The sequence below is a fragment of the Gossypium hirsutum genome, chromosome D02, assembly GCF_007990345.1.
Source record: "Gossypium hirsutum isolate 1008001.06 chromosome D02, Gossypium_hirsutum_v2.1, whole genome shotgun sequence".
NCBI classification, from domain to species: Eukaryota; Viridiplantae; Streptophyta; class Magnoliopsida; order Malvales; family Malvaceae; genus Gossypium; species Gossypium hirsutum.
In genome coordinates, this window is record NC_053438.1 from 42,146,481 (window position 1) to 42,156,741 (window position 10,261).

Sequence of the window (10,261 nt, forward strand, 5' to 3'; positions counted from 1 at the left end):
AAAAGGACTAAATTAAAAAAGGAGCAAAACTTGCTAAATTAATTAAATAACATAAATCGTAAAGAAGGGAGAACTAAAATGGCTGAGGCGACATAAGCAGAAAAAAAATATTGGAATTAGGTGATTTAAGGACAAAATTGTAAATTTGGTAAAATTAAGCTTAAATAAAAAGAAATCTAAAGATTTCTAGGCAATTCTTCTTCAATTCTCAGCCAAAAATAGCCATTAGAGAGCTTCTTAAGCTGTTTTTTTATATTTTTACTTCATTTAAGTTTAATTCTTCCTTTTCTCTTGAAATTTTTATGTTTTTGAGACTTTTAGAATTAGGTCCAACTATCTAATTCATTAGTTTTTGATTCTATGGGTAATTTTGGAAGTTACCATTGATGAGGGTTGGATGTTTATGATGAATTAAAATGGATTTGAAGTTTTAATTTTGTTATATGAAGATTTTATCAAGTAATTTCAATAGAAATTGATTTTAGGACCAAATTGTGAAAAAGATTAAATCTTAGGGTTTGGTATTAAAATATGTTTATTAAGGGCTGTGTAATAGCTTATAATATTTAGACAAAGTGTTAATTGAGAAAAAATTATCTCATTTGATGAGTTAATTGGTGAGGGACTAAATTGAAAAAATTGTAAAAGTTAGGTAATTGTGCAATATCAAAATTTGAGGGGTATAAATTGTGAAGTGGACTGAAATTGAAATATATGCTAATGAATGAAAAAATTTTCATTCTAGATCAAGAGCTCGTAGATCAACGAGAAAAAGAGAAATTAGCCTAGTAGTCTCTACACTATTACCAATTTTACAATCCAACCCAGGTAATTTCATATGGTTAAAATTTTATGATTATGTGTTAATTTAAGAATGGTATAATATATTTATTTATATTTTGTTGTTGAAATTAAAATTATTATAAAAGTATGAAAATTGAATTGAATGTTTAAAATGAGTAGAATGCAGGATTGAGTACGATCGTTCCGCGGAAAAAAATGAATTGACGGATAAGATCATGGTTGGACCATGACAATTTTTAAATGTAAGACCATAGCTAGGCTATGGCATTTTAATGAAAAGACCATAATTGGATTATGACACATTGAACATAAGACCATGGTTGGACCATGGCAGTATAGATACATGTGTAAGATCATAGCTGGGCTATGGCATTCTGATGATAAGACCATAACTGGGTTATGGCACTACAAATGTAAGATCATGGCTGGGCTATGGCATTCTGATGATAAGACCATAACTGGTTTACGACACTACAAATGTAAGACCATGGTAGGGCCATGGCAATGCATGTGTAAGACTATAGTTGGACTATGGCACAAAAAGAACGATGTACTCATATCCTTAAGTTGTTCTTCGATTCAGTAAGAAATGGTAAGAGACTTAAATATTTATAGATTATTATTGATATTGATCTGAAGGAAGTGTGTTTATTGATTATATTGTATTTGACAGGGAAAATGTATGATTTATTTACAATTTAATTTATTATATTATATTAAGTTCGGTAAGATCAATGTTGAACTTGTTGAACTTACTAAGCTTTATTAAGCTTACTCGTGTTGTTTAATGTTCTTGTAGATTAACGTGTAGTCAGAAGATCGGATCAACACATTAAGCTACACTATCCAGTTTATTTCGGTAGTTTTTGCAATGTAAATTTTGGTTTATATGACATGTATAGGGTTGGTTTGGCAATGAAATGGTTTGAATTGTGGTTGTGAATATTAAATGTTTGTATGCATGTAATTAGTAGTAAAATTTTAGAAATCAATGAAATGAGTTAAATAGGTAGGTATAAGTAAAAGAAATATTTGTGATGTTATGTCATATTGAGAACATGTTTTAGCTTGTATTGATTGCTTGATTGGGATATATTCGTGTATGTGAATGTTGAGTGCAGGTTAATGTCAAAATGGGTGAGAAAAGTGGCCTTAAATGGCCTATTTTTCTCCACACGGGAAAAGACATGAGCATGTGTCCCCTGCTTCTAAGAAAATTTTTAAAATTTTGAGAAAAATTTCTTGAGTACCCGGTTTAGTCCCGATTCACTTCTAAGGTCCATCTAAGGGACAATATGAGTGTTATATGATTGATTCTTAATATGTGTAACAAAGGTTAAGAAATGTCCGTATTTAATTCGTAAAGTTTGGTAATGCTCCGTAACCCTATTTCGGTAACTGATAAGGGTTAGGAGTGTTACATTAAACATTTTCGAAGTACAAGTATCATATTAAATATATTATGAATGTACAAATATCAAATATGATATTATCCCAAAAAGAAATAAATATTTGTAGAAGTTACATTCCCATAGATACACTTATAAGCAATGTTTTCTAGAATTAAATTGATGATCAATCTGGTTAAACCATCTATTTCCAATTCACTTTTTTTTGTAGTAGTCTTTACTCAATTTCAAACTTGAAAAGATATTTCCATTTCTTCTTTTGTTATTTTTTTAATTTATTTTTCCGTTTATCTTCCCCTCTCCCTCAGTTTTGAGTCACTGTCATTTTCCAATCAATCCCTAAGGGTTTGCTTCAAGAAGAAAAAATGATGATTTCTTGGGTTGAAAAGAGAAAGGATAAGAATAATCTAAAAAAAAGAGATAAGAAAAGAGAAATCAAGAATCACAAAGAATTTATTTGGGCTGGATGTTAACTTTTTCTTTGGGCTGGTTGGTTTTTCTAGGTAATGATAGCTTTTTTTTTTAGTTTGGGCTAGATGAAATTTGGCCCAAAAATTATAAAAACTGGTTGAACCGATTTTTATTGGTTTGTCCGGTTCATAGTTAGTGGTTCAATATGGTTTAAGATTCAAATGGTTGATTAATACCATCGGATCGATGTACTGAGCGGTTCTCAATCTGATCGGTCTGGTCTGATTTAAATAATCATGCTTACAAGAAGACATGGAATAGAAGGAAGAGGAAGACAAATAAATTAAACCAGGTTATGACACACTTATTATGTGCATAAAAAATCTATGTAACAAATTTATAAAAAAAATGATATAAAAGTAAAGTTAAACTACATTGGTAGTTTCAGAACTAATGGTAAGATTTTTTTAGTCACCTAATTATGAAAAGTTACAAAATGGTCAATCAATTATTTAATTTTGTCTTTTTTGGTCACTAGCCGTTAAATGGTTAAAGGAAAGATAACGCGACAACTTTTAAAATTGGCATACTAGTAACTTTAACTCTCAACATTTATATATTGTGTTAAAAATTTAACACTCAATATTTATACATTATGTAATTTGGTCTTTTTGCATTTTGCTTTTCATTGTGACCATTTTACCTAAAAAGCTAAAAAAACTTATCAACTAAAATTGATCGAAAATATTCTAAAAATGAAAACACCCAAAAATTTAAGATAATAGTTTTCATCTTTTTAACTCTTTTAAAATTAACCGTCAATGTTTCAAAGAAAAACAAAACTGCAAAAAAGACCCAATTACACAATGTCCAAATGTTGAGGGTTAATTTTTAAGAATCACGACTAAATTGACACCATGTATAATTGTTGAGGGTTAAATTTGTTATAATGCCAATTTTAAAAGCTGCCAAGTTATCTTTTTGTTGATAATTTAACAGTTTACGACCAAAAAAGAAAAATTCGAATAATTGAGTGACTATTTTGTAACTTATAGTTGGGTGACCAAAAAAAGAAATTTATTAATATTTGGGTGACTACTAGTGTAGTTTACCTTAAAATCAAATATGACCTTGGTTAAAATGATAAAGTTGATATTTGAAAGATCATGATGTCTTGGGTTTAAATCCCAAGATTATTATAATATGTATGTATTTTTCTTAATTTACCATAATATAAAAGGAGATAAATAACCTCAAATTAATATTTGTTACTTTGTAAAAGGAAAAGAGTTGGGTAATTTCACAATTGTGTTGGGACCCGATTGATTGGTGATACCAATTCAGTCAAACACATTATTATAATAATATTGTTGAATATTAAATTGAATGATGATAACTTTAGCCCCTAACATTTACCATTTTTATCATTTTGGCTCCAGTTATTTTTTTGATCAATTAGGCCCACAACCTTCAAATTTTAATAAAATTGCTTTTTGTTGGATGGAAAAATTGACCAAATTGTTAAAATTTTAACGGTGTTGATATGGTAACCTACATGACAATTCATATGTACATCATTATTAATATAAATATTTTTTTAAAATATTATGAAGTTTTTAAATTTTTTAACTTTTTTGTGAAGTATTTATGGATTGCAATGTAAATTATCATATCATTATCATTAAAATTTTAATAGTTCAGTAAGTTTTTTCGCACAAAGAAAAACAATTAACTAAATTTTAAAAGTTGAAGGCCAAAGTAATAAAAAATAAAATTAGAGCCAAAATAACAAAAAAAACATTAGGGGCTAAATTTGGTATTATATCATTAAAAATATTAAATTTGCTAACATGTGGCAAATGGTTGGGTGCAATGATAAGGCACATTGCACTTCCAAGAGGAGAACTAGGTTTGAACCTTGAATAAAACATTAATTGAAGGGGAAGCTACGAACCTTGAATATGTACCGTCAAACGAACATGCATAATATAAAAAAATACTTTTTAAATCTATACTACTATATATAAAACTAAGGCCTTCCTTCATGACACCTCCTGTCCATTCTTTTTTTTTTTACAATATTAGGTTAATTTCAATTTTAATCTCTCACTTTTTTGAGATTATATAACAATAGTTAAATGTTAATTTTGATTCATGTCTCTAGTTTGAATTTGAGTTCGAATTTGAGATTTTAATTTTATACTTTAATTTTGACATAATTTGATATTTCAACTTTTATAATGATATTATTTAATTTAAATACTTTACTTTGATTCAAATGCTAATATGAATTTTTATGAATTGTAAACATCATTATTTAAAAAAAAAGGTTATCAAGTGGTTCTTTTTTTAATTTTAAAATGTCACACTATCAAAATTTTAACAGAAAATTTTAACGATATCAACAAATGGACCTGAAAATAAAAGCATGAAAATTAAATTCCAAATATAGGAAGAATAAAAGGACTTGAAATATTTGTAATTTTTAAAATTCTACTTATAGGAAGAAGACAAGGACTTGAAATATTTGTAATTTTTAAAATTGTACTTTATAATTTAGAAAAAAAAAGTAACTAATTAACACAATATGAAATGTGGTTGGAACCATACTTCTTGTTTTTTAATTGGGGAGGGGAATGAGATTAGTTGAAATTAGTCCAAACTCTTATGTCTACAGCATAATGCTTTTTGTCACTAATTTAAAAAGTTTTTGGTGTAACCATAGTAATTAAAATAAAATAAATGTGTAAATTAGTCAACTTAACATCAGCTTTAATTTAGAACAACTAGTTTACATGCCATGTTGCATGAATCTACTACACCATGACTCTCTCTCTCTTAATACATGTAGTAAAAATAAAGAGTGAAATGGGCATGTGATATTTTAGTGGTGTTGTGGCTGCAGCTAGCTGAGGTGAGGCTGAAAAGAAGAATTAAAAGGCCAAGCTGAAACCGCGTAAGGCATAGAGCATGTTACCAACGAGGCAAGCGGGTAGGCATCCCATCCCCACACACTAACTTGAGGTTCTAAACTAACCACCGTTCTCCTTACCCTTTTCACTCACTCCTCTAATCATTTTGCATTTAATACAAGCTCTTAATTAGTTATACTCTTTTTAAAAATACTTTACGCCTTGCGAAAAGTAATATTGTCAACTATATTAATACTCAACTAACTCTTTTTTTAATTTTTACGTAAATTAATCAATACAAATTATTTATATTTTTGGTTCTACATATTAATTGAAAGATACCTTAATCACAGACTTATGTCTCATTTATTTTTGTATTAAAGCTGTTCATATGACACATCAATTTCTCCATTCTTTTTTTTTTCTGAATGCACCATTTATAGAAACAGGGATAAATTCACATGAGATATGGATGCGGGGCACTGTTCTTTTAAATGTTAATTCAAATTTATTCAATCAGATTTATTTAATTTAATTTTAAAAAGTAGATCGAAATTGAAAATGATAAAATCTTATATGTAAGCCCTTGTTAAATAAATTATTTATAAATATAATTTTATTTTCTTTCAGGCACATAATATGATTGAAAAAGAAATAAAAATAGTTCTGAACTATACTGTTAAATTTAGATATTTTTTCTACACGTGATTTGTATCAAAGTAAGGGCTTATTTAGAAGAGAAATGTGGATTTATGTTAAAAGGTTTATTAAATATAGATTAAGTATTAGGGTTTACTTACATATTAGAATACAAAAAACAAGGGGTTAAGAAACAAGTATGGGAACCTATTACCATGAAGTACTAAAGTTTAAGAGGCTTCTTATTAGCATGGGATTATGACACATTCAGTGAAAACAAACATATGTTTTGATATTAAATTAAGAGGTGGCATTATTGTAATATAACACAAGATGGAGCACAGAATATGAATAAGGTTATATAACCACACAAGACACAACACAAGCCAACTTAAATGTTGTAGCACTTTATTGGACGGGATGGGAGCCATTGATTGGTCTAAAAGTCCAAAACCCTCCAACACCACCATCTCCTTTTCATTTGAATGGGCAATGAAAAATCTCTCCTCTGGAATCCACCCAACCCTCCCTACGAAACAAACACTAAAACACCAAGGAGATCGGTTGGAAATACCATCAGCAGCAGCTCGTTGTGAGTGGGATTTTTCTCTTTCCACCGTCGTCTCCTCCAGCGCCAATGCCGCCGTCTCCGACGCTCTTGGCTCCATCGAGTTCGACCCTTCTAATACCGTCGTAGCAACAGGAGGGATCGCAAGAAAGATTAGGATTTACAGTTTGAATTCTTTGCTGCCGGAAGACAACATCCAATTATTAACCCGAGGTGAACAAAACGATACTGCCTTTCTAGACCATGTTAATGCATGTAGCTTTTACATATGTACTCCAGCTAAGCTCAGCAGCCTTAGATGGAGACCCGGTTCCGGAGGCCGCCTTCTCGGTTCGGGAGACTACGACGGGGTGGTCATGGAATATGATCTAGAGCGGAAGCTTCCGGTCTTCGAACGGGATGAGCACGGCGGGAGACGGGTTTGGAGCGTGGACTATTCGCATTGGGATCCATTTGTTGGTGCATCTGGCTCAGATGATGGCACCATGCAAATGTGGGACCCACGATGTGGCGGCGAAGGAGGGGAATGCGTGGCTAAGGTGCAGCCCGCCGCGGCTCGTAGCTCGGTCTGTTGCGTGGAGTTCAGCCCCTTCGGCGATTCGTTAATAGCGCTGGGATGCGCAGACCGGATGGCGTATGCGTACGATGTGCGGAAAATGGTGGAGCCTTTGCATGTGTTGGAAGGACATACGAAAACGGTGACGTACGTTAGATTTGTGGATGCCCAAACAATGGTTTCAGCAGGAACGGATGGGTGTTTAAAGCTGTGGAATATGAGTGATTGTGGTTTGATTAGAACGTGCAAAGGGCATTTGAATAGTCGAAGCTTCGTTGGGCTGTCAGTTTGGAGACATGGTGGGTTGCTTGGATGTGGGTCAGAAAATAACCAGGTATTTGTTTATGATAAGAGGTGGGATGAGCCCATTTGCGCGCGGGGGTTGGAGCCAATGGCTAGACCTGGGTTCGGCCATGCCTTCGTCAGTAGCGTATGCTGGAGGCAAGTCCAGGAAGACCACTGCACACTTTTGGCTGGGGGTTCCGATGGGGTTTTACAGGTTTTTGTGGGCACAAAAATATCATAGCCTTATTATTCCTACATTTTTTTTAACTTTCTACTTTCGGATTATTACAATATTGCTAATTATAAACATTTTATTTTCATGACTCTCTCTCCACCTCCAACTCTAATCACCAATAATCCACTCATCTATACACGAAGAGAATAAACTTTGGAACGTAGGATTTTTTTTTTTACTGTATAACCAAGCAGAAATTCGTGGAAATGATTTATTCCGTTCAATATATAAGGTTAGGATGGGAGATCGGTTTGATTTCGTGCGAATAGTATCTATTTTGTTCATTGGTTTTAATAGAATAAAATTTGGAGATTAGATTCTACCGTTTAGTTGCCTCATTTAACATCTACCATTTATATTCCTTATTCGTAAAAGTCGTCTTTAAAACCAGAAAATTTTAAATAGTGAAGAGGGTGGGAGGAAGAGAAGAAAAGAACGGATTTTGAAAAAGCTTTTGCATGTGCAACATAAGGTGGAACATCATAATAACGAAACATTTTTGCAAACGAAAGTGAAAGGGTAGAAGTAGCTCTAAAGAGCCTTACACAATGTGGAACACCAACGCACAACATTTTTTAACATTCAACCATTCTATCTTTATAGAATGAATTTATTCAACAATTAACTTGAAACAAATATTGATTTAAACTCGATATACTCTTACACTAATGTATAATTGTAATTTCAAAATTGTCCCGAATTGTTACAATCAGTTTCCCAAACACCTTCAAAGAAAACTTTGATTATCACAAATTGTTGGAATGGACACTACACCAGAATAGGCTTTTAGCGGCACTTTTCGCGGCGTTTGGAACAAAAGTGCCACTAAAAATCGAGAATTAGCAGCGTTTTTGCCAAAGCGCTGCTAAAGATCGAGCATCAGCGGCGTAATTTCAAAAGCGCCGCTAAAAATAGGAATTAGCGGCGTTTTTTATAAAGTGCCACAAAAAACCTAAGACCAACTAACGTCGTTTTCCGAGTTTTTGGAGCCTTTAGCGGCGTTTTTTACTAAGCATCGCTAAAGCTTGGAACTTTAGCGGCGTTTTTATTTAAGCGCCGCTAATGCTCGGGCATTTAGTGGCATTTTTGGTTAAGCGCCGCTAATGCTCTGGCCTTTAGAGGTGCTTTCAGGTAAGCACCGCTAATGCTCTTACCTTTAGCGGCGTTTTTGACTAAGCGCCGCTAATAGTAACAAAAAATCTTATCTCATTCTTTGATATATTCGCAATTAAATTATTTTTTATAAGTTGAAATAATTAATATTTTGTTGTATTTATTATATAGTGGTACAATTTACATTTAAATTATAATTAACAAATAATATTGATTAATACAAAAAGTTTTTATTAAAGAGAAGTTGTATATATATAACAGCTAACTATTTATTACTAATTTTCAATCACAGTTTATTTAAACTACTTTACGAGAGAAAATATATTAAATTGTTTGTAAAATAAAATATAATAAAACTTAAATTGCTGTGTTGTAAAGAATAAATTAAAAATAGAATTAACTTTTATAAGAGTAATAAATTTTGGTAGTACTGTTCGGCTAAATAAATCAAAGGAATTAATATAAAACACCAATTTATACAAAATATATTTTAACTATTAATTATTGTTTAATTGATTTTGACTATATTTTATGATTTTATATATTAAAAATTTAGGGAATTTTTTTTATGGACGGTATTTTAAGGAGTACGGGGTATGGATTTAAGGTTTCGGATTTAAGGTTAATTTAGGGGTTAGAGGTTTAGGGGTTTGAGATTTAGGGTTTCAACGGTCATGTTAGGGTTTAAGTTTAGATTAATATTAGTTTTTGATTATTTTTTATGGTAAATATATATGTTCTTATATATTTGTAAAATAGATCCAGAATAAATTTAATATATTGAATATTATAATAGGTAGATGATCAGTTTATGCATGTCGATTGATTGGTTAATTTAGGGTTCAAGCTTAATTTATAATTTAAGACTTGTTAAATGATACAATTAATTATTAATACTTGTATATTTAAAAACATTTAACCCTAACCATTTGATTTTTTTGACATATATGGCTATATATATAGTTAATTAATTATTTAATTTGTATATATAGGACCAAAATAATAATAAAATAAATAAATAAAAAAATAAATAATTACGCAATTAATTATTTAAGTAAATAAATAGGTCATTAATTATTTAAATGTAAGATAAAAAAAATATGAGAGATTTAGCGGCGTTTCTATAAAAAACGCCGCAAAAGGTATCCTTTACCGGCGTTTTTTAATAAAAACGCCACAAATATTACAATATACGGCGTCTTTTCGTTTAAGGGAATAAGTTTTTTTTGTGGCATTTTTTCAGAAAACGCCGTAAATAATATTGAAACTTTGTCAATACGGCGACGTTTGAATGGAAGGGTTGACTCTATTAGTGGCGTTTTTCGGGAA

General features: G+C 31.0%; 1 protein-coding gene across 1 annotated transcript; it reads left to right on the plus strand.

Moving 5' to 3' along the window:
* The first annotated feature begins 6,561 nt into the window (after nucleotides 1-6,561).
* On the plus strand, nucleotides 6,562-8,141 carry LOC121214677 (WD repeat-containing protein RUP2). Its single transcript, XM_041088640.1, has one exon. It carries the CDS (start codon nucleotides 6,596-6,598, stop codon nucleotides 7,823-7,825), a length of 1,230 nt encoding a protein of 409 aa, XP_040944574.1. The 5' UTR covers nucleotides 6,562-6,595; the 3' UTR covers nucleotides 7,826-8,141.
* Nucleotides 8,142-10,261: the final 2,120 nt, after the last annotated feature.

What these genes read in the sequence shown, in the direction of transcription:
- LOC121214677 (XM_041088640.1), top strand. Translation starts at nt 6,596, where the DNA reads ATGGGAGCCATTGATTGGTCTAAAAGTCCAAAACCCTCCAACACCACC.